This window comes from Coffea arabica, chromosome 2e (genome assembly GCF_036785885.1).
Source record: "Coffea arabica cultivar ET-39 chromosome 2e, Coffea Arabica ET-39 HiFi, whole genome shotgun sequence".
Taxonomy (NCBI): Eukaryota; Viridiplantae; Streptophyta; class Magnoliopsida; order Gentianales; family Rubiaceae; genus Coffea; species Coffea arabica.
In genome coordinates this window covers 61,484,894-61,509,020 of record NC_092313.1, presented here as the reverse complement: position 1 = coordinate 61,509,020, position 24,127 = coordinate 61,484,894, and the positions used below count along the sequence as shown (strand labels likewise).

Here is a 24,127-nt window from a genome sequence, read left to right as displayed (position 1 = left end):
TTAAAGACTTACATAATGTGCTTTCTATTTGCTTTTACCATAAACTCATGCTATAATTCACAATTTCTCTTTTAAAATGATGAGAATTTTGACTTTGTGCTTATATTTTAATTTCATTCTTTGCCTATATAACTAGTCTTCTAGGATTGAAAGTCCTCTTGTTTGTTGTATATTTTTTTCAAAATTGATCAGCAGATGTGTATATGGTGTAGTTCTCAATGTATTTAGGGTGGACAAAATAAGGCTCTTGGTTCTCTTCTCGAAAAGGTTGGTGAGGATTAAATGAGTTAAAAGTTAATAATATGATATGAGCAGTTCTTTTTGGAGTATAGATAACTCACAAACAGTCTTAATCCAGATCTTCTAAAATTCAATCTAGAAGCACATACTTTATTAGACTTCAAAAGCATATTGGCTATCTTTGACGATGTTTAAGTAAAGAAGATCTTCTCTAATTTGCCATGTACTTGGTAAGAAATTGGAATTTGCAATTATAAGACTGCTCTTAAATCTATGCAATTTTATAATCTTTTGCTTTTGTCCCGAGTTTGTACAAAGTTAAGAGGTGTTTGATTCATCTCCAGATTTGGGCTTGAAGTATGCATTATAAATCCCAGTACGTGTATCGATTTTGGTCTTCATCTTTATATGTTTGATGTAGGAGTGGAATGGATTTTATTTGATATAAGTGTTAATCAATGTGAAAGTTGAAATCCAAACTATAAGTGATGAATGAAAGGGGGTAAGATGCAATACTTTCTTTCCTATTGGATAATTTCATAGTAGTTTATCAAACAATAGATATGAGTATCATTAATTTTGATACCCATTCCTACCCCTTATACCAATTTACCAAACACCACATCATTCAATTTCATCTGGTTAGATTTCATTGTTGTTCTTTAGCACACGGGAGCAGATCAAGATATTGATTTAAAGAATGGGAATGTAGGATGAAATTGGTATCATCTTTGCTTAGTTTTTGGATGCTAATAAAATGTGCAAAAAGATTTATCTCATAACTGAGGAAAAAAAATTTCTATTTCATGCATTTCACAATATTACACAGCAAGTAACATAGCACAATTAAAAGAAAAGGCTTTTTAAGCATGCATTGCAACTACATTGACATGTTCCTTTATATAAAAATCATATATATAAGGGGCAAAACTTGAAAATCTCATCATTTAGGTTTTCCATCAACAATGCATTTACTCAAAAGTTTGTATGTAACTTCAGTATAGAATATACAGCTATCCATCAACAATGCATTTACTCAAAGGTTTTCCATCTGTGGCTGATCATTTCATGTCTATGTTGCCTGCTCATTACTTGGGCAGGACTTGCACAACTAACTATATTTGCAACATCATGAATGTTCACCGGTATGGAAAAACACTCAGTGAGATGAATGGTTAAAAAACCATGGGTTGCTTCATTATTTATTCAAAGCGAGGAAAGAAATCTTTTAAACTAACTCCTCTCTGCCTTTCCTCCATTATGCTCCTTTCATGTTCATTCACAAGCAACGTTCATTGGTTCATCCGCAACATTCACTTCACTGGCTTTTGATTGAATATTTTCATTTTGATCATCCACGTATGCTTGCGAGCTGACAACATGTCCCATCAAATTTTTATGCTTAAGATTGCCTGCAAAACATATATCACACGATTTACTAAGTATTTGCCAATGGGAGTACAGTTATCTAATTAAGATCCCTCAAACTAATCTCAAAGAATAGGTCTAATTGAGGAAAAATCTCAACTACATTAACTTATATACTCCATGGATGTAGTTATCACTCGTATCATGAGATCCTTCCAAATAACACCCTATTTGAGTATTGCACAGCAATATGATTCTATGAAGCACGATATTTGATTCAAGAGTTGAATGTGGTTGCTTTTAAACATGAAAAATTTTCATTTGGATCATTACTTCAAGCCTTCAAGGTAAAAGACGGATCAATCTCCATCAATATCAAGGAAAGCAAGAGTGTCTAAACAAAGGTAAACACTGAACTTGCACACAAGGCAATAATATGAAAACCTGAACAATTAATAATCCAGTGTCCATTAACATTAATTTCTAGAGGTTAAGAGGAGCTTGCATACCCATCCAAAAGGTGCATTCACTACTTGTACCGTGAAGAAGAGCCTTCACATGAAATAAGAACCTCTCCATTGATCTCTTTGTAGCAGGAATTTTACTGGTGATAGCTGTTTGTTTTGACACCTTCCATGAGAGAAGCATTGCAGGTTATGACTCATTATGTCTAGATGAAGTAGTATGCATTCTCACTAAAGAACAATGAAATGTGCAAACCTTTGCTTCAGAGCACAATGTCTGTATGGTTCTTGTTGCTTTCTGGAGCTCCTTAACCTGATAAAAAATGCAGTAACCCAACAAAAGTAATTCTGGACTCTGATCTTATGGATGCTCATTTGGTTTAAGCCATAAATCAATCAACTCATCTTACCATGCTAATTATCTGCTCATTGTGCATTTGAAACTGGGCCTGAAGAAAGCCAAAAACTGGAGAAAACCCAATTAACTAGAGTCTCTTAAGCGGTTGCATCACCTTGAATTTAAGTGGCAGACAAGTACCTTTTAGGAATGAATCTACAAACTTTCCTCCATACTTGACAGCCATTCCATGCACGCTAACCTGTATATCATCTTATTTATCAAAAATCTTGGCTGCTTCATCCAGGAAAAAAGTTGATCAAATCGTAGATATATAGCAATCACCTTATCATGGGTCCTGCACATATTAACTAAAGATACAACCACATTTACAGACTGTTGTAGTCTGTCCAGGAGTTTTTCTACATTTTCAACTTTAGCAGCAGCTCGAGGCTTCTCTAACCAGGCAACCTCCTTAGTCTAAGAAAGTGAAACAATTAAAACAGACTTTAAAGCATTGAAAAGTAAATGGTAGATTCACCCACCATTGTATCTATAAAATGAAAATCAACTATGAAACTCACCAACTTATTTATTACAGCCAGGTTCTCTTCATGCTGCATGATTACATTATCCTGTGTTACCAATGACTACAAGAATGAGGAGTCACAGAAAGCAGAAAAGTGGTAATTCCTCACCATGACTCGGTACCAAGAAACAAAAGTTGAAGGAGAGAGAGTAGGCAACTCCTGATCATCTTCAACTGCAGTTCTTTGTGAAGTTACCTATTGCAAAAAGCAAAATACCACTCACACTGGCATCATTACATGCCAAGAAAGCTTTGCTTGTAAGTTTTAACAGCACAAAAAAAGAAGAGAGAGAGAGAGAGAGAGAGAGTCAAAACTGTCTAAATAGAACGACACTTGTACATGAAAGATGTTCAACAGAAGTACATATCCATGTCTCTTCTTGACCAAAATGTTATCAGCTCCCCTTAGTTGGCATAGAACAAAGAATTAATTACTCTGAGTACTTGATAGGCAAAAGTAGTTGGAACCAAGGTTTACCCTACTACATAGTTGACTTTCTAATATAACACTTTAACAAAAGTAACAAAATCTGACAGCAATACAAAGAGCAAGAGAGCTAGTGTATGAGCATCCAGGCATAATAATCCAAACTATGACAGCATCCTTAGCTGTTTGGAAAATAGACAAACATATAAAGTAGATAAGGTAACTATTCAGAAATGACCAGAAGAGAATCTGTAGAAAGGGAAAGACCAACTCATAGCAACTTAAGCCTATTATGAGTGAACCTGTACCATTTAATAAACTTTTTATACAAGCTAAATTCTCGGGAAAAAAAAACTCCATCTGCCAATGAATGTGATTAAATGAAATGAACAGCATTGAAAAATCTGGGGAGGTCTTTACCGATTGCCACTAATTTATCAGAATTTGTTCTGATTAGAAGAAAGCCCTAATATTTAACAATCCAGCAACAGCAAATCAAGGAATACTCCTACCTAATACAAGTTAATACTCTTTGTATTGCAATTTGGCATAACTCTTTGATTCAAAGAATATTTTGGCATTAAACACCGGATCCAGCAAACAAATCCAATTAGTTCCTTTTATTATCCTTTCCAGGGTGTAGCCTTCTAAGTTAAAAAAGACCAAAAGGAATAATGCTGGATTTCGTCTTATATATGAGAGTCTCATTTAACCGTGCTCCAGGCTTCTCTTCTGGTATAGTGACTCGTAATCTGGACTTAGGACCACATAAAAGAAAATAGAAAGACCAAACCCAACCAATACTGAAAAGCCTATAAGGTACACCGTGGTCAGACACCAATACCACCATCCTGTTTAGACCCATACATGATTTGGTGGAACAGTAAAGCTAAACATATTAATTGTACCAAAGGGTATAACAAAAGCAGCACTCCATCTTAAAATTTGTTCAACCCAAGTATTGATGTCTTACTAACTGAAGATGGCTCACTCGTAGAGTAACAACCAGGGCAGATATTTTGAGTCTGGTTAGAATCTGGAAAAGAGAGAATTTCTATCCTTTCTCAGAGTATGGATTTTGAAGCCCAAAACCATCATCAGAAAATTAAGCTGTCGTACTTTACAAATTGGACTACTCGGATTGTGACCTGCTACTCCTTCCTAGTTATGCAAAGACTAGCCGATTTACCAAAACAGGGAATATAGAGGTAATTTATGTTTGTAGGAAAGACTTCTCTAAAAAATATTGTCAAGCATATACACTTGGTTAGTGCATCAGCAGCTGACAGCTTTCATTCGATTGATGGAACTTGACTTCTCTAAAAAGTACCGTTCGATGAATTCTTATTTAAGCATAATCCAAAATTTAACCTTCATGAACAGTGAGACAATTAATAACAGTTGAGACAGATGCCATAAAGCATGGAACTATTTTGTTCAGATATATTTCAATGTAGAGGAATCAAGCCAAATCATCTACGACATCGAAACCTCTCCTTTGTCACAACAAGAGCATTGAGAACATGTCCTGCCACGTGGTCACATATTATTTTTCAGGATTATAAACTACCCAGGTTTTTGATTGACCCAAAAACAAAGTGCACATGTTCGAGAAAGTAAATGAGTGAATCTTTAGTTTGGACCAGAAGTAGTCAAAGAAAAATAGGATACACCAACCAGATGGTATGAATTAGCTTTAATCAGGTGTGCATGACAAGCATTCAGCAAATAGTTAATACTTTTAATCCTAGTGAAGCTTGTATAAAAGGGACGAAAACATAAACAAGGAAAGTTACTTGGAAATAAACAAACCTGAGGCAAGATAGAGCAAGCCAACTCATTTAGTGAATCAGAAGTAGATTGACAATTTTCCAAATAAATGTGGAGTACCTTCTGAACTATATGTCCCTGCATATATCAGGAAAAGAATCAACATTTGCTTCCCTAAAGCATATCTTATCACATCAAAAGAAATCAATCTAACACCTATCCACAATCAGCACTACAAAAATGAATTCTACATACTTTAATTTTTGAACTTTTGTCAATTATATCATCACGCTTCTGAAACAAAAGTTTCTGTGCAGAAGCTCCCAATCTGTTTCTCAGGAAAATGAGGAGTTCTTTAGTAGATCCAGGGTCAATTCCTTTTGCACTCCCACTTACAGATTTATCGAGGAACTTTTGGATGGAAATAGTTACAGACTCCAAGGCCACAACCACTTCTGAAGCCAGCTTATATGCGATGGTCCTTGCTGCAGGAAACATTTATCATAGTTAACCTCATAACTTTGACAAAGTAGACAAACATCTGCACCACAAACTAATAACTCAGAGTAGCATACCTGCATCAAAGACCCCTTCCAGGAAATAATATGTACCACAGTATAGGTAATCTATACTTCCTGTTGCAGGAATGAGTTGCATGCCTTGAAAGAAAGACTCTGGCATGTTAATTGACTGGAATGCTTCAAGAAGGTCTGAAAGAGCAGTTTTATCATTCAGAATATTTGTAAGATTTAGTATCTGCATTTAGAAAACAAAGAACAAGCTTTTAGTTAAAATTCACCCTTTTGGGAAAGAAGGGGACGCAAATACAAGCATAAACTATTTTCCTTATCTCAATCCTCACATAGGTCTGGCAGACAAGGGAATTATAAGAAGGGCGGAATACCTTGCCAAAGCAACAGAGTGTCTCAACAAAGACAAAGCTGTAAACCAATGATTTGGAAACAACCATTTTAACTATGCTTGGGTTTCCTGCCAAAGTCGAATAATCTTTCCAATGATATTGACAAACTTCATCCCCTGCAACTATTCTTTATAAGCTTTAAAGGACATGAAAGGAAATTAGTTTCAAATTTAACTAATGAATGATGCTCTGCTCTACTACCTTCTTTAAGACCACTAATGGCACAATCCAGATTTCCTTTAAAAAATGGAAATAGTGGACGAAGCTGGTGTAAGAATTCAGCTCCTTTCATCTCACTGAAACCAGGGTGTAGACTCATCCATTGAAGAGAAATTTGTTTGCTCAGAGGACTAAAGTAGTCCAGCTTTTGGTTAAGTTCTCTTAACAGATACAGGTGAAGAGGTAACTAGAACATAAAAAGGATATCAGATGCAAATGTAATAAACCAAAGTAGAAAGTGCAAAGAATTATAAAGGGTGTTGTGCCACAGACAAAATGTGGTTACTTGCAGCAAATCATGATATCTGCTTCATCAAAAAACTACTCCGAAGCCGAAAAACTCATTTATAATCCAAAGTTAGAGATACCTCAGCAGAAGGATCACTGCAGCAAAGTTCTTGATTCTGCATATAGGGACCAAATAAATAACTCATCAGATCCACTTCTGACTATCATTAAGTAATTAAGATATATGCCACAACCAATTGTCGAGATCTTTGCATCTCCCAGCTGTAACAAAGAGAATATGAAAAAGTCCAAAAACTGCTAATGAGGACTATAAAGGTACTTTTAGTACGATACTTACATAATATTTTTATGTTGTCATGAAAAAGTTTGATCCAATTATATCAATCACTATAAACAAGAGTATTGTTTGCAACTCCAAATTCCTGCATTACTTCCAGGACTGGAAAGTTGAAATATAGATTGAACCATCTTTTTAAACATTTGCATGTACCAAACAAAGTATATAACTGAAATACGTATACATAAAGTAACTGCAAGTACCAAAGACACTTGCTAACTGAAGGTTATAGCAACTTTCATATCCTCACATGATCCGAAAGCAACACAATGAGCTGGGTGACAAGTCCACTAAAATTTTCTATCTAATTCAACTTACTCATTGGGTTAGGCAATGAAAGCTTCTCTCTCACCTATGAGGCAGGATCATCTAAAAATACTTCATAATCTGGATTATAATCAATATCACTGAATTGTCTAGAAGAAGCTCACAAAATCCATTTTTCACCTCTGTTAAGATTAGCTGGCCATAGATCTTATTACAAACACATTAGCAACAATGGACGTGCAGAGGAAGATTTCTGATGGACAGATACAACACATGATGATCCGCAAATATTTGCCCTATTTCCAGTGGAGCAGTAAATGTAGTTACTGCCTCTACCCTTAAGGACTCCATGAGTTCTGAGATATATCTCAAGCTTTCAACCTGATCAAACAACACCGCTGAATAGAATATTCCAGTATCACCACCACTGAACCAAAAATATACAATTAAATATAAACACATGAAAAGAAAAAAGCAACCTCTGGAACCACTTCTTCTGGGTCAATAATAAATTCGTTTCCATTTCCCAAGTTACAATGATCCAACTCTTAATTGTTTAACTTCTCTAAAAATTGCTTAAAAAAACAGTTATTTACTCTCCTTGAAGTAGAATTTTTTGTGAAAAGGCATGATGTAATGTGTTTCCCAGAGCAAATTTTAACATTAATACAAAAGAAAAAATTGTAATAAGAGTTAGAAAGCGAAAGAGAGATCTTGCCAGACAGATTCTAGTATAAAAGAAAGCTAGAGCTGGCTTATATTTAACAATTTCTACTTCAAAAAAGAGCATGGAATGAAACCATTCACAGGTATATATATTTAAATGACAAACCATCCAGCAGTTGTATGTTTTACTTATCTGTACAGTCAATTTAAAACCTGTAGGAACGTAATATTGTGTTTATAAGTTATTCTTTCATTTTATGATTATTGTACTTTGACTGGTGTATATGTGTTTTAAGGAAAGGATAAAACTTATTTGCCAAAAAGATTTCAAAATGGATGCAATCTAGTACAAAATTAATATTGGGTAAGAAGGTGACAACTGATTTTGTTTTCACAAATATACAACATGACTATCTCTCCCTTACAACAATGAATGACTAAAGAAACATCAGAGGCATTGCTTAAATGGTTAAATTGGAAAAGAAAACCAATTTAAAGCAACACAAAACTAGGAATCTCAAAGATATAGAGTTTCACTCGCAGTACAGACTTTGTTTTGCTTGTGTGACGTCTATTTTTGTGAAAACAAAACATGTATGACAAATCATTTGACAAAGCTAAAGCTTGGAACGAAAGTTCAAAAGGAATTTTAATTACTGTTGGTCAGAGAACTTATGGGCCTATACATACACCTAAAAGCTACTTCCTTAAATGCCTTTAATCCTCATAGTAACAAAACTATGACAGTCCTTAAAGAAAACAAGAGTTTTTGAGCTTTTGGTATCAAAAAATTAATAAATAAATAAAATGAACTCTTTGATTGAAAAGAATTTGCATGCAGACACCCACAGCTGTGTAAGTTTTAGTTGTCCTCTCCTCTAGAATCATAAAAGAATATCTCAGGAACACGAAAAACATGTAAAATCGATTGAAGTTCTGAAGTCAATTGAAATATATCTATCAAAATCAACTTTTGTGAAACAGGCCAAGAGCAAGGTAAGAGAGAATGGAGGTGATCTCAAGAAAGCAAAAGAGGACAAACAGAGGCAACCACACAATATAGAATATTTCATTAATCAACTCAATGAAATAAAGATTTTTATCGATTATTTGTAGACTTTTCAGATCTAAGTGTAAAGGTAATTTCCTGAAGAACAATACAACTCACACTAACAGCATAACATGTATATCACAACCCAGTTTCAAAAGTTGATAAACTTAACCATTAGATAGTCCACAAAACTGACGTGATATCTAATCAAGTTCCCCATTATGTCAATCTTTCCTGAGCCTTCTACTGCCTTCAATTAGTCTCATTCTTAATCCAACTTACCAAAATGATTGAGATGTCCAGTTAAATAGAATAAAGTGACCAATGCACCAATTTTTACAACTAAAGTAGACAAATGTTCATACCTTTTTAAATGCTAAGATGGAATAGCAATGAACTCGAATAGGCCTGAATTTGTGTTTTTGTGCTTCTACCTTCTTCACAGCTTCAAAAATTTCTACAATTCGTATGATATCGGAATCAGGTGCATCCTTTTTGCCATCCTCGCACATACTGCCCTTTGGCATCTTACCAGAGGAATCCTCATTCAGTATTTCTTGGCTTGTTATGCTGCCTGCTTTTTTCAGCATTTCGATGATTGTTGGCTGCTTCAGTTTATCATCCACAGTTGAAGACTTTGATACTTTTGACGTTTTTCTGATATTTCTCTTGCTTTTCTGAGAGACACTTCTATTTTCTTGAATAAGCTCACTTTTCTTTTCCAAATCTCCCATTTGATATTGGCTTGAAGATAGGGTCTCCATACAAGGGTAGAGCTCTGGCAAGCATAGGGGATACTTTTTGAGAGACTCATTTATCAAACTCTCCAGGAATCTGCAAGCACACTTGTTAGCATTGCACCATAATGTCATCACAGCACAATCCTCACTTATCAAAAGAATTATCACAAAAAGCAATTCAATAGATAGTTAATGATGGGTTTGTTTGAAATGCTCACATAAGTACATGTTAAATCAACAGTGGACAAATACGAGTGAGCATGTATGCATGCCTGTGCAAATTCTTTTAATAGCTTCACACATGTTGTTTCTTACAATGTATCCGACCTGGATCTGTCATCTGTCCTTCATAGAGTTGTAAACGAGTGAACAGCATAGTGATCAAACTTGTTTGTTTATTTTAACAAGATTGAAATTGCTTCCAGACTTGCCTTGTTTAGTTTTCGGGCCAAACTCAATGAGCATTATCGAGCCGAGCTCCAGTCTTAGCTGAAGTACCTAGCTGGAGCTTTACTTTTCAAGTTTTATGCTCATTGAGCCAAGCTTTAACCTTTAATGAAGCTAAGTCTTGTTCATGTTTAGCTTGATTAGTTAGTGAACCAAGCTTCAACGAGCTCTTATCAAGCTGAACTATTTGAACATTCAATGACTTAGTTCATTTTTCAACCGTAATCCTTGGTCAAAAGAAGAAGTGACCCGGAAAAAAAAAAAAAATCTCTGTAACTTGGATAGCTTTCCTGTTCTTGTTTCATTTCCCAGGATCTGATACAATGACAAAATTACTCTCCCAAAACACCCAAGGGAAGAAACACATCAAGATTATTCTGCACAACTTCGCTTAACCAGTTACAATCTTAGTTGCAATTTTTGAATTAACAATAGTGTTTTCAGTAGCTTTGCCTACAATATACAACATATACACAAAACTAACAACTGATAAAAACCTCATATCCGAACACAGTTTTCAGTTTTACAAGCTCAATTGGAACCATAGACTATTGAAGGCTTGACAGGTCTATAATGTAATTATATGATATGTAAGCTTATGAGGCATGTGATTATGCTGAAAAAGATATTCTTACTGCTTAAGGTTTTCTGAATAATGATTTGGTCAAAGGGAGAAGGTCTTCTACATCAAGGTTTTGTGGTCAGAATCAAAAAGCTGATAAAACCTAGCAGTCTTGTCAACTAAACTATTTGGGAGTTCTAGAATATTAAAATGATTTACCAAAGGCTTTCTTTAATACTCATCCAAACCCGGATCTCTCTTCGATAAGATCTGTTTGCAAGGGTCAATTATAATATCTCTGTTTCTCAAATTTAGTCTTTCTGAAGCACCCAACGAGTGAACAGAAGAAAAACAGGGACAACTTGGTTTAGCACTGGGAAGAGCCATGGAAAATCATGTTGAAATTTAAGAATTTAACATGACCCATGATGCCAATGTAGGGCATCAATGTGACACAGTGCACTTGTAGAAGTCAATAGACTCGAATCGTTAACAAGTAAATTAGCACATAAAGTCAAACAGTTGCCAAATGGCAGCACCAACAAGAAGTAACTAGGTTTAAAAAATAACATTAAACCATAAAGTGCGTCCGTGTCCATGTGTTGTGCACCTAACACATATGTTTGTATACATATTATATATGTCCTTTTCAATGAAGTCTGATCAGTTATACTTCAAGGTTTATTACATGTTAAGGGCTAAATAATATATTTTAAATTTATTACACATTATTCATCAAATAAAGTTTGTGTTCAGTGAACCTTGAAAAAAAAAATACATGTTCAAGTATTTACAAGGATGTATACTCGTCTGTTTGGACCTGCATCTATAGTATATCCCAAGTAGTATCTACTGAAACATGATTTGTGTGAATTACTTCCATAGAGGCATTATATCTTCTAATTTACTTGCAATGGTATTTTTATATACATGCCTAATTTATATAAATCTCTCTTTTCAGTATGAATTGACTAGAGTATCCAAGAGAACTTGGTGTTTGGAGTCTTGTCCATAGAAAGTATTTGACTTGTACATTATCCTCAACTTATTATGGCCCTAAGCAAGACAAACAACAATAGGTAGTCTTCCCTGCAAAAGGATCTACAACTTTAAGACACTTTGTCCTGTTTAGTCTAAAACTACAAAGATCTAAAACCTTGTCCTTTATAATGTAGAATACCTAACTGGGGCCTTAAGAACTAAAGTTTAGTTTTCATTTTTTCTTTTTCTTTATAGTGAATAAGACAGCTTCTTAAACTTGGTGTCTATAGCAGCAAGAACAATAGACAAAATAGTCAGATTTTTTTTGCTATTCAATATATTTCTTAAGAACTTGAATGTGATTTTTAAAGCTATTTTGGTTTCTGCATGAAGAATATTCTCCCAAACACTGTATATAGGATCCTCCCACAAGTTTTCCAGTAAAAATAGGAAATTATTTGACGAAGGATAACCATCTTACAGTGCACAAGGTATCCTACAGAATATGGATCCAGACTAACTTCTCTTTTTCAGAGGAAATAGGCCATATCATTTTGCAAGATTGAATGAATTTGACTAAGTTCCCTTTTCCAACAAGAGGAAATAGGCCATATCATTTTGCAAGATCGAATGAATTTGACTAATTAACTGAATAGTTCATCAAATCCTTCTTAAAGGCTTCATATTGACTTTATGATTTTTAAATGACGCGAAAAATCTTAATATATGTGTAAAAGTATTATCACTGGGAAACAAGGAAATGAATGTCTTGCCCAATCTGTCATCAGGATTTTGTAAGTTGCTCTATTACTGGACTACTTAGACACATGTAGTGTATCTAAGTGACTGTATATGGATGGACTAGGAAAATACAAGTAGTCATTTATGAGTTTATTTCACGTTCCACTAGGGCTTGAAAAAGAGAGTTTGGCAGAGGAGTAACCTATCATTAGTTACTGCCAAAAAATTGTACAGAAAAGGATGTAAAATAGAAATTATATACAAAAAATTTGAAAAGGGTCCACGAAAACATACATAAGGTTTCTTAAGCGTTTCAATAGCTTAAGAGTAATCTCCTCCTTTGTTGCTTGACTTATGGAGTCAAAATTTTCAGTAACTTGAGAACAAAATGCATTGAGCTATAGAACATAGAAGAAATGTTAGAAATTAAACAAATTATAGTATGACTGTTTACAATAACCCAACAATTTTGTTTAAAAGAGACAAATTTTGACACTTACGAGTTCCCGTATCCAATTAGCAGCATAATAAAGACAGAGAATGATAGTCTGCTTTTGCTTCCCACTCAACGACTGCCACATGGAGTCGGAAAGATACTGATACAGACAAAAAACCAAAAGATACAGACAATTAGTAAGCAGCTAGGACATATGTCACCAAATAACTGACAGGGTTTGACAGGATGTCATCAAACACATGACAGTTCACTGGAGACATATGTGTGGATGCAAACATAGAAAAAAAGCCTCCTAGTTTGATACTTTGTGATGCAAATGAGAATAAACAGCTTAAATAGTTGGATTCTTAGGATAATCACTCCTCAATCTTTTTAATCTGTCTTTTTATTGGCCTAAAATTCGTTCAAGAACACAAGGACCAATATTAACTCTAACCTAAAATAGGTGTTTAGTAACTAAATTAGCATCTTCACCTATGCAGCACTAAGATGTAAAAATCTAATCCTCTACGGAAGGGGGGCAGCATTGTTTTACATCACATCCTATAGGAATCTGACAATCCTAGTTCTGTGTAGCTGCTGAGAAAATCTCTGTTTAGGGAAATATAAACTGGATCGTGAGATAAACTGTTAAAATCATCACAATCAGTCCCTTAATGTTAAAACAGGAACATTGTGCAGCTAAACAAGTCAAAAGCACAAAATAAAATAAACAAGATCACATAGCTTTTTACTTGTATTGAACTATTATTGACCATACAAACTATCCGAACTTTTAAAACAAAAATTTAAAACATCTTTTTCTTCTCTAATGGATGTACTTCTTTGGCTTATAGTTACATCACAATTGCAAAATAATTGTCCACATATGCATAAAGCAAACTGGAGTTGGACCAAAATTTGACACGAAGGATGGAACTATTTGCCAAATTTTTTCTGATATTCTCAGATTTGCAGTATATGATGGTATAATTTCCCAAGCAAGGCAGGTAAATGTGAATGGATCCAAAGACTCAGCTTACCTTAGAAGATGGAAGATGTAAAGGGCAACCCAAAAGTGCGTCAATGCCTCCAAGAGATCCTTGGTTTACCAGACTCTCAATCTACCAAATGATTGACATCAGAAAACAAAATTTTGGCTTCTTTCCAAAGAAAGATAGAAACCAATCCACTTACTGCAGAAAGTAAGACAAAGTAAGCAGGAAGAATCTGTAATGGAGATGGGGACCTGCAGACCGAATAATAAACATTAAAGTGACTCTATAGCATAACATACTCTAGAATAGGTGTACGAATTGATGCTGAGATTCAAGGCAAACTTGAGGATTGAAGGATATGCATTAAAAATTGTTTTTAATCCACTACAAATATAGGGTTTATTCAGGTCAATAATCCTCCAAGTCCAGATTATGCAGAGGAACAGGGGAAAAGTCAGAGCTGTTAGAAATGGCCAAAGTGAAGATCTCAAGGTTGTTTCTCAACATCTCTTTTTATATCTACACCAGCCAAAACCAACCTACTATTATTCTAAATTATAACACATCTTTCACTGGCAAACCAAATGTTTCTAACACTTATATAGATAGCATACATAAATCAGTTGATCTTCTTTTCCATATATTGTCTTGGAACTGCCAGAAGCATCATGACCCAGCACTCCTTTCCCTTGCCTCTTCCAGAGGTTCACTTCTAGAGCATGAACACGCACACATCAAGCTTTCACTCAGAGAGACAAAAGAAGATAACTAACTTTACATATTCTATCTGCTGGGTTCCATTCAAAACATAACGACTGTAACAACAATACATAATTCCAGAGAGAAATAAAAAGGTGGTATCACTTCAAGGTCACTAAGCAAAGCATAGCACACCCACAACATCTAGCAATCTTGCCCAAAGGTCAATCTATGTTGCAGTAAAGCATTAGTAACCTACCTTAGTTTCCTCTCTACTATTTCTAAGTTGTTTCCTAGTTGCTCAGTGCAAGCAGTTGAAAAATGTTAGCTCGGTTTAGAAGTTTATGCTTTCAGACTCTGGATAATAGTAATGGATGATGGACAACTTCAATCTGGCACATTCAGTCATTAATTTTCCTAACAGAATCCTGAATCTAGAAACTTAAAAAACCATATGTGCAACGAAAATAGTGGAAAATACCTTAATGAAGAGGAAATAAGCGGCAAAATATTCAGGCATACAGGAGATATATCTCCATCAAGGTTCATCCAAAGTTCCCCTGCATCAAGAATGAAAGGGAAAAGCTTTTGATAACTTGCACGATTCCTAATTCTAAAGCCATCAGAGCATATCTAGATTCTCCACAGAAATTTACCTTCCAAACCACAATACGAGCCTTTGGAAGGTAATTCACCACCATCTAGATCAGATAAGAATTTCGATTCAAACTCTCCTACATGTTTGCCTATCCTACAAATCAAGAATAAATAGATTCATATATAATAGACTGTTAACCTCACAAGCCACAACTTCTAGTTCTTTTATGCAATTCACCATTCTATGATTGCTGGATGAAGCATCCTGTTTTGCATGGTAGCAGCCAATTCTTCATAAAATAAGATCAGTGGTAAGGGCAACTGCTTGCATGATTCAAAAGATGTTTCCAAGAGTTCAAGAGCTTCCTCATAATTTGACTTCTGTAACAAAAAATTTAAGGGGAATATGGATCATCTTAGAACTTAAATAGGGATGACTTTTGATAACCAAGAAAGTCAAGAAAGAAACAAGGTGGTGGACATGACACAAAACTGGTACTGGTATCATATCATTGTCCAACACTTCATCTAAAGTTCCTAACATGCCAAAGGTGATGTACCCAACAAGAAGAAAAATGGAAGGGAAAAAAGGGCGCAAAGCTTGTTTTTAGTACAAAACCTGTGTTTGAGTGAGTTTATTGTCAAAAAATAATTGAGTTTCTTCTATTTCCTTTTCTAATATGCAGTATTTCCATGTGCAAAGATGATGCGAAGCATGAGCAAAGATGATGTAAGTTGTAATAGTCATGATATATACTTAAAATGTTGCATGAAATCGACAAAGAAAAGACACAACGATGTCCGCATGTCCAGGTCTTTTGCAATGTTGGCATGCCCTAATCTTACAAAATTAACATATGGGATGCCAAGACATGTGCCCATATCTGACACCTGTAACCAAGTCCATGTAATATTCAAGTGCAGATAGCTCAGTTACTGTTTTAGCTGGCGATCTTACCCAAATGAACAGTATACTAAGCCCATATAAAGTCTTTAAGTTGGGTCATTGGTCAGATGTAGTTGCTTAATCAGATGCTGCTGGCAATATGGAGAACAATGACCATGCAACATTAGACCATTGGAGCCATGTTTGAATCATAAGAAACCAAAGGACCAAGAAACATGGTAAACCATGCAAAGAAGACTCACTGACAACTTATGGAAGCTAATCAACATGGAACACAATTAATCAACACGGAACACAAGTAAGCATCAATGCATATCTAAAAGCTTTATTCAGTAACATTCATCTTTGCACACACTAAGCCCGACAATCAAAAGACATTCAATTGTTATACAATCTATTATCATTCCTCATTTTCACCATTTTCTGCCCCATGTGTCTTTAAAAGGTTGCTTCATCTCTTTTCCGTCCAACACCATCTCAATCAAACTCTGCTTATGTGATCAATGTCAAGGGTTAGTTTATTAATATGTATAATTATCCCTCAGCAATTCATGCTTTTAAGACTATGGATGCAGCCATTTTCCATTCCCTATTTTGTTAAGTAATTTAATCTTATCATTCTTTTCTCCCCTCCCCTCCCTCCCTCTCTTCTTTCTACCCTACATTTCTGTGTCTCTCTTTCTATTTCTGAATGTGAATGATCTTTGCAACTCTCAAATCATTTTTCTTTTCTACCCCAACTGTTTCGACATTCAATGTATAATTAAGTGGTTGAGCATCCAATAGAACATAATCAGCATAAAACAGTTAACCCTCTGAATTTAAGGTTCAAGTCTCACATAATCACAAAGCTACAAGTAAAAAACCTGTTTTTACTGTTGCACACGGGAAGTCAGATCAAGCAATGCAGTTTTCAGAGTTTAGCTTGGCTAACTCCATATACTTGTTCAACTTGTACTCAGTGAGATAGAAACAGGTGTTGGGAATCAGAAGAGCTTGCTGGTTAAAGTAGAACCATATACGGAAAATGAAAAAAATATATCCTGAATCACTGGTCATTAGACATTACCATGACTGAGAATTAGATAATTGGATTCCTGTGATTATTTTCTCTGGAAATATAGTTTGGAACTGAAAGTAGTGCAACACTACCTGAGATGGAGAAGGACTAGTTCCATCCCCCAGAAGCGAAACTACCTTCAATGTTCCAATAAGACCCATTCTCTTGTAAGAAAGATCAACATGGTTCACCTAATTAATTAAAAGGATAATTAGAAGACAATCTCAAAAACAAAAACAAATAGGAAAATGAAACACAGAAAATTATTTACACAAAAGAAAAAGACATAGGCCACTTTGAAGATATAGATTGCATATTTAAAAAGGCTATTCATTTTCACCTGCTTTCTTATGATCATTAGAAGTTCGTTCTTGATAGAAGATCCACATGAATCTGAACAAGATTGAGCTGAAAGAGCAAGAAGACTGAAAACTTCATAGACCTGCAGAATGAGGGGTACATATTAAAACAAGCACCAAAAGAAATGTCGAAAGTAGTCTGAAAAATTAGAATGGTAACCTTGTGCAGGCTTTCAGTATTGAAGCTCTCCAAGTAATCCAAGATACCTGAGTAATAAAGATGTATAAATTAAATAAAACTGTAGTCATGTACTTGTAAATGCATGAGAGATTCGTACCAGTTAGGTGAGAAGCAAGCTGAACCAATTCCTCCGGATGCTTGGAGGTCAGCTTAAGCATGGCTTCCAAAGCAGTATTCACTTCAAGACTGATCCCAGAGCCTACATGGGACGCTAAAGCTCCTAAAATCTTTACAATAAGCAGTACCAATAAACCTAGTGTTACAAAACCCTTCTGTTCTCCTATCAAAATGTTAAACATCCAAAGATAAAGGATACTCACTTCCTGTCTTGAATAAGTATCATGAAGCTCCTCAAACAAACATGTATACATGTGATTGCTGAACTCCCTCAGTGTCTTTTCTTTGCATGATGTTAAGTACTCAGATATAGACAGAAAAATGGGGAGATAATCCTGATATACGATACAACACTGACAAGTTAGAAGACAACTTTAGAACTGATCCTATTGAAGCAATACACATCAATAAAATTAAGATAAAGCTTCATTCTACAGACTTTAAAAAAATTAAAAATGGTTAGGACAGTATACCTGCACCAAATCCTTATTCCCATGTATGCACTGATAAAACATAGCTTCTTCAATACAACCTTCAATGATTTTTTTCTTAAGTAACTTCAGAACACTTTTCTGCAATGCCTCACAATTCATATATACGAGTACAAAAAACCACATGTCAATCATCTTATGATCCTGCACTTTCTCAACGCTTTGCAGTACTTTCAAAATCTCCTCGCAAAGCATCTGCAAGTAGAGGAAAATCAATTTACAAACTGCAATGATTTGTAATCAAGGAAGAACAGTAACATATGGCTATATCTGTAGACCTATATACAAGTGAAACCTACATTTTTAAATCTAATACTTGATTTCAATGCATCAAGAACTAAAGCATCTGCATTATTTGCAACAACTTTCCCTTTGAGTTTACTGTGCTGCGTAGCCATAACAGTTGACAAACCAAGAAATTTTAGCTGTTCCCGAATCTTTGATATTATTCGCCGAGCATTCTTTGGTGTAGCAGATAGTAATAAGAATCTGAGAAGGTAAGGCATATCTTCCACCTCAACCGTGCGAATGCAAGACAATGCTACTGCAGTCACCTTCAGAGAATTCGAGAACCAACACGTCATAAATAAAGACTAGTAACCAACGGCAATCCAAATATAAACTAGAAACTCTAATTCTCCTGGGCATATAAGAAAAAAAATACAACCTGATCTTGCAATAAATCATCTAAGTTGATGTTGGAGAAAGTATCAAGCACAGGAACAATGATAGAAGAATCTTCATGGAGCATCTGCTGAAGTGAATCAACCACAACTTTGTTATGCTGAACCCCAATAACCTCAGGCAAAGACCCAATAATCTCTTTCTTCAAGTGAAGGGGACAAATGGATAAAACTTGCAACAGTTTTTCAGTAAATGCCTGAGAATCCACAAGAAAGTCAAGCCACCGGAACTGGTTGAGGATCAACCGAGCTATATCCTCATCAAGACGCAAGGATGATGATCCAGAGGTACGATCATGAAAGCCCAGGTCAAAAAATTCAGGAAGTTTCTCAAGCAATATATTTTGAACATGTAATTGGATCGCTTCAACCAGCAATAATACTCGCATTAGGCTTTCACTTTTCAGAGAGCCGTTGCTTTCACAATGTGAAGGCAGTAAAACCCTGTTATTTTGGAAGTTTATCAGATTTAGTTGACAAAAGAAGTATGCAGAGTCTTTTGTATTTGTTGACTAGTACCATAAACATACTAGACTTCAGGTTGAAAACATTTTAAAAAAAATTCTCTAACTAAACTGATTCAACACACTAGACACGAGAATTAGAATATCAAAAGGCATAGATAGTCTACTGATGCATCAATTTCTTTGTCATTTGACAGTATCTAGAGACAAGAAGGTTTATGGTTTGCAACTTATAAATTGGATCTCAAAACGAATATCATGAGTAAGTAAAATGGGCACTAAGTTCTCCGGCATCTTCTTCATCTAAGGACAGAATACGCAGCCATTATGATTTCCTTTATCTGTTCATCCACTTGTCATTCCTCTACACTATGGTCCAATTTGAGCAATAGATTGTTCATCTCAGTAATGCATTGAGAAAGTTAAGCAGCTGAGCTCTTTATCCACCTTTAACATTTCATGAGTTATTTCTTTAAAGACTAATTCTTTCTCAAAATGTCAAAATCTTATAACTATGACACCTCCAAAACCAATTTGTGAAAAATTGCCCATTAACATTGTACTTGTGTACAGTTTAACCTAATTATTTTCATTTACATGGACAGAAAAGTTGAAATGGATTATTCAAAATAATAATTTTAGTATGAATCATAAGAACCTTCCAGAATGATAAACTAGCCAGAAGCAAAAATCGTCTAAAATCACATAACATTAAGTATCTTAAATAAGAGTGCAAACACTCTAGTGCTCAAGCTGATTTGAATATTTTAACAAAGTTTGGCTTGTTTATTTTTCTGGCCGAACTCAAATGAACTTTTACAGAGTCCAGCTAGGGGAAGTAACTTGAATTATGTTGGAATTTTATCCTGACGGAGCCAAGTAAGAACCGAGCCTGAATAATTTTAAGCAATGCTAAATCTGGTTTATACCTTGATTCATTAGTGTAGAATCCACATACAAACTGACAGAAAGGAAATAAACAGAGAGAAGAGAAGAAAATGGAACTCTTACAAAACTGGAAGAAGAGAAAAGTGCTTTACCGGCGAAGATTATCAGATGAAACATTGATGTAAGAAGAGAGACCACTCAGAAAATCAGCACGAAGAGCAGAGTCATCAGAAAAGCGGCGTTGAAGGTGGAGGCGGAGCTTGAGAAGGTCAGAGGGGAGACAAGGAGGACCGGTAGGGTTAATTAAAGTGCAACCAGCGTCGGCAAGAACAGAAACAAACTTAACAACAACTGAAGAAGACGATGAAACGCTGTCATTGACTGTTTGCCGGCGAACGTTGGAGGCGGCGGCGGCGGTTGATTTGGGGACTTTGGAATTTGGGGGTTGGGCGTAAGGTGGAACGAAGGAATTGTTCGAATTGTGGTGCCGTTTGCGGGAAAGAACCATTTTATCGGTAGATTGAAGTATAATTAACTAATGAATTCGTTGACTTTTGTACGATTTTTACTTCTGCTGGCGGCGACCGTGGTGGTGACGGCGGAGGGAGTAGTGGTGGTTGGGAGGGGAGAGGGAATTGAAAGAAATGAAGAAGAAATGAGGCGCCAAAATTTTAGAGATTGAAGTTTGAAAACCAAAAGTAAGAAGATGAGTAGTAGACAAATGGTCGCTCACGTAATTTTTTAGTCCCTCATATTAAAAAAATGATACATTTGGGTCACCGATATATTTGAAATGTAGCACGTTGATCCGATTCTGTTTGTTGGTCACTTTTTTGTGGGAGAAGATTATGCGAGTGTCATGTCATGTTCTAATAACCTGAGGTGGTTTTAGAATTAAAATGAGGACACAAAACAAAGAACAAATGATTATTATGATAAAATTTAAAAGCCATTTAAGAATAAGAAAGGCATTTTAGAGACATTGTTGCAAGCACCAATTTTGAAAATCAAGACAAGAAAGAATCGGAAGTTATGTAGAGAAAAACAAATAAGTGTAAAGAATCAATAAGGGTTCAACGTCGTAGTTATTAAATCTAATAAAAGGAGGAATTCATTGAAGCGGATGAATTAATGATTATTGATTTTAACTTATAAGTGCATGGTTGAATTGCTGGATCATGTTTCTCTTAGTTTCTTCTAAATCAACTAATCAATAGATCGAGAAAAATGGAGTAAAGGTAAGACAGAAAACTAAGAAAATAAGTTATGCTATTGGATTTTTACTAAAAGCAAAGGAACAATAAGAAAAAAGGGAACTTATAATGACTGACGGATAGCCTTAAAAGAATAGAGCCAATTCTCCAATTCTTATGTAAGAATTTCTTAGAAGTTCTAAATGTGTTTTGACTAAACTTACAGAAACAAAATTAGCAAGATTTTTGAGCTTGTACTTTGAAACAAATGTTATGTTCATTAGATTGCCTTATTTGCTATGAAGTACTTTGAGCTTGTACTTTTTTAGTGTGCGTAATTGTTCATTTTTTGAATGGCATAATTTTTCATTAATTTGAGTTACTTGTTTGCTACTTCTTTTAATTTCTTTAAAATCGTTAATATTTATCAATCTAATTCACCTACTCTCTTAGGTTGTTTTGAACCAATAATATAGTGCATCCATACTTAAGATAATACTTTTTTTTCAAATGCATAATTACTTTATAATGCACTTGAGAAACTCCTTATTTGGATATATTACCTAAAAATTGGTAATTTTCTATGAAGTCCTAAAAATACTATGTCTTATTGGATCGATAATAGCATCAGTCATAAATCATTTAGTTATTCATTTTAATGAAGCTTTGCTCTAATTTGACTTAAGAGTTAGAGGTTTTGGATTTAAGTCCCCCAATATGTAAGTTTAATCTAACTTCATCTTAGTTTTTGTTCTACCAAGCATGGGTTTAAAAATTTTCTTGATTGGTCATAAAATAGAGTATGGAATCTACAATTGTAAATTACAAGTAATCCCAAAAAAAAAAGTTTTTTCATATGATTACAAAATTATCTATTCGGGCAATGTGTCAAATTTATAAGGTAATTTTCCTTTATTATTAGATGAGAAAATTTGAAGTATGTTGATTTTATTACATATTAGAACGCTTACTACGTATTATAATATTCAATTGATTACAAAAGGACGCATAAACGCTTGATCAATCTGCTCTATATTGTTTATAATGTACAAAAGGTTAAGGCTTTGTATAGATTTTTTAAGGGTTTCTAAAATATGCATCTCTTTTTGAAAAATTGTAAGCACCCAAAGCTTAATTTCAAAAAATGAAAATAAGAAAGTGTACTTAGTGTGATCAAGTCTGTGACGGCCCCATTTCTCCCTAAGGCGAACCAGAGGGTTGGCGGGTCGCCTGCCTAACTCTCGCCAGGACTCACGCAAGGAAACCGACTAAACCCTTTCCACGTATAATTTAAACCAAAACAAAATTCGTCACCCGAACAAGCCAAACCTTTAAACGACCAGAATACTAGGAACACATTAACTTCAGAGATAACATTGCCATTGGACGTCCGAACGTTCACTCTTAAGTACACCTTCAACCAGTTTAACACAAAACTACATTTATACACTACAAACCACAAAGTGAACTCATAAAGTTCAAATACATTCATACAAGCCAAAACTTAGGGTTTGCACTTTTCCAACTTCAAGTGACAACCCAAGACAAAAGATACATAGTCCTATTCGAAAAAACATTTACAAAAGCTAAAGGCAGACTTCAAGTCTCTCGAATGCCAAAACCTGTTCAGGAAAACAAATAACGTGAGGTGAACTAAAGCTCAGTGGTGCCCCAAACATGCAATCATATAAAACAAATAGCAAATAATAACTCCAAGCTTAAATTCAACAAGTAGGAAAGCGTTTAACAGCACAGAGTAGGATACAGGGCTCTCAGGAGCCATTTTCCACAAGCTTGATCAAAATTAATCGCAGTTGACCCTCCGTCAACTCTCACTATCTAGGGTCCATGTAGATTCGTTATTTTTCCTTAACACGCTCCAACCAACTTACTCCCACCGGGCCCGTCCTTCTCACGAGAGGGTTTGGTATTACTCGAGTATACCTTTTTATAGCCTAGTCGAGGGATTCACCCAGCGACATCACAACAAGTGGTTACCAAATCAGGATAAGAGACCCTCTCACCCTAAGGTGTGGTACATTCCCCTGCATGGTGGTTTAGTTGACGAGTCCACGCTCCAGTCAACAGTTGCAAGGTTTTAGTACTTGAGTTAGGATAAGAGGCCCTCCCACCCTCAGGTGTGGTACATTCCCCCACTTAGTACTTAACTAGTGCAAGCAAGATATTCGAGAAAACATTTCAAGCATTTCACCACTCGAAAGGGCTAGTGCGATAAAGTACACACTGCCCACTTCGATGGATCAGAAAAACCACATTCCAATTATCACATACAGTCAAGAAAGCACTTTAATCAGTTAATCATAGAACAAGCACGGACACTCACCCAAAAGTGAAGCTCAAAGGTCAAGCTGGGAATCGAAGTCCACGTCCTCGCTAAACCCTAAAAACCAAGTTTTAACTATAAGTTTCACTATACAAGTTCTTATTTTATATATAAAAGATTATCTGGTATATAACTAGTTCATTTCCTCGAAATAAATCAACAATTCTCTTAAAAATTAAAACTAATAAAAGTGATAGAATATTTCGTATGGTTTCTTTAAAGATACCTTTCTTTCTAGAGGGTAACTAAAACCAATTTAAATCAAACAAATTTTCTTGTCGAACAAGTTTTCTATGCCTTTCAATTAAAATTATAAAAATCTAGTGTTTTTAA

At 35.1% G+C, this 24,127-nt stretch overlaps 1 protein-coding gene across 3 annotated transcripts; it reads right to left on the bottom strand.

Annotated features, from left to right (window-relative positions):
• Window positions 1–1,171: 1,171 nt before the first annotated feature.
• LOC113724467 (uncharacterized) lies at window positions 1,172–20,964 on the bottom strand. Of its 3 annotated transcripts, XM_072080650.1 has the most exons (31): window positions 20,410–20,963; window positions 18,890–19,349; window positions 18,522–18,776; window positions 18,205–18,417; window positions 17,935–18,066; window positions 17,712–17,841; window positions 17,594–17,640; window positions 17,415–17,516; window positions 17,167–17,265; window positions 15,346–15,488; window positions 15,167–15,261; window positions 14,992–15,070; window positions 14,011–14,062; window positions 13,857–13,937; window positions 12,878–12,973; window positions 12,672–12,775; window positions 9,272–9,740; window positions 6,705–6,740; window positions 6,319–6,523; window positions 6,100–6,233; window positions 5,771–5,951; window positions 5,451–5,680; window positions 5,238–5,333; window positions 3,108–3,194; window positions 2,994–3,026; window positions 2,755–2,889; window positions 2,611–2,671; window positions 2,483–2,538; window positions 2,329–2,385; window positions 2,118–2,238; window positions 1,172–1,652 (listed from the first exon to the last, which is right to left on the bottom strand). In XM_072080650.1, exons 1-31 carry the CDS (start codon window positions 20,763–20,765, stop codon window positions 1,516–1,518), a joined length of 4,482 nt encoding a protein of 1,493 aa, XP_071936751.1. In that variant the 5' UTR covers window positions 20,766–20,963; the 3' UTR covers window positions 1,172–1,515. The 3 variants fall into 3 exon arrangements, 2 of the variants coding, with proteins under 2 accessions (XP_071936751.1, XP_071936752.1); XM_072080651.1 differs by lacking the exon at window positions 2,994–3,026 and having other exon boundaries at window positions 20,410–20,964; XR_011840866.1 differs by lacking the exon at window positions 1,172–1,652 and having other exon boundaries at window positions 2,195–2,238; window positions 2,483–2,521; window positions 20,410–20,964.
• Between the last annotated feature and the right edge of the window lie 3,163 nt (window positions 20,965–24,127).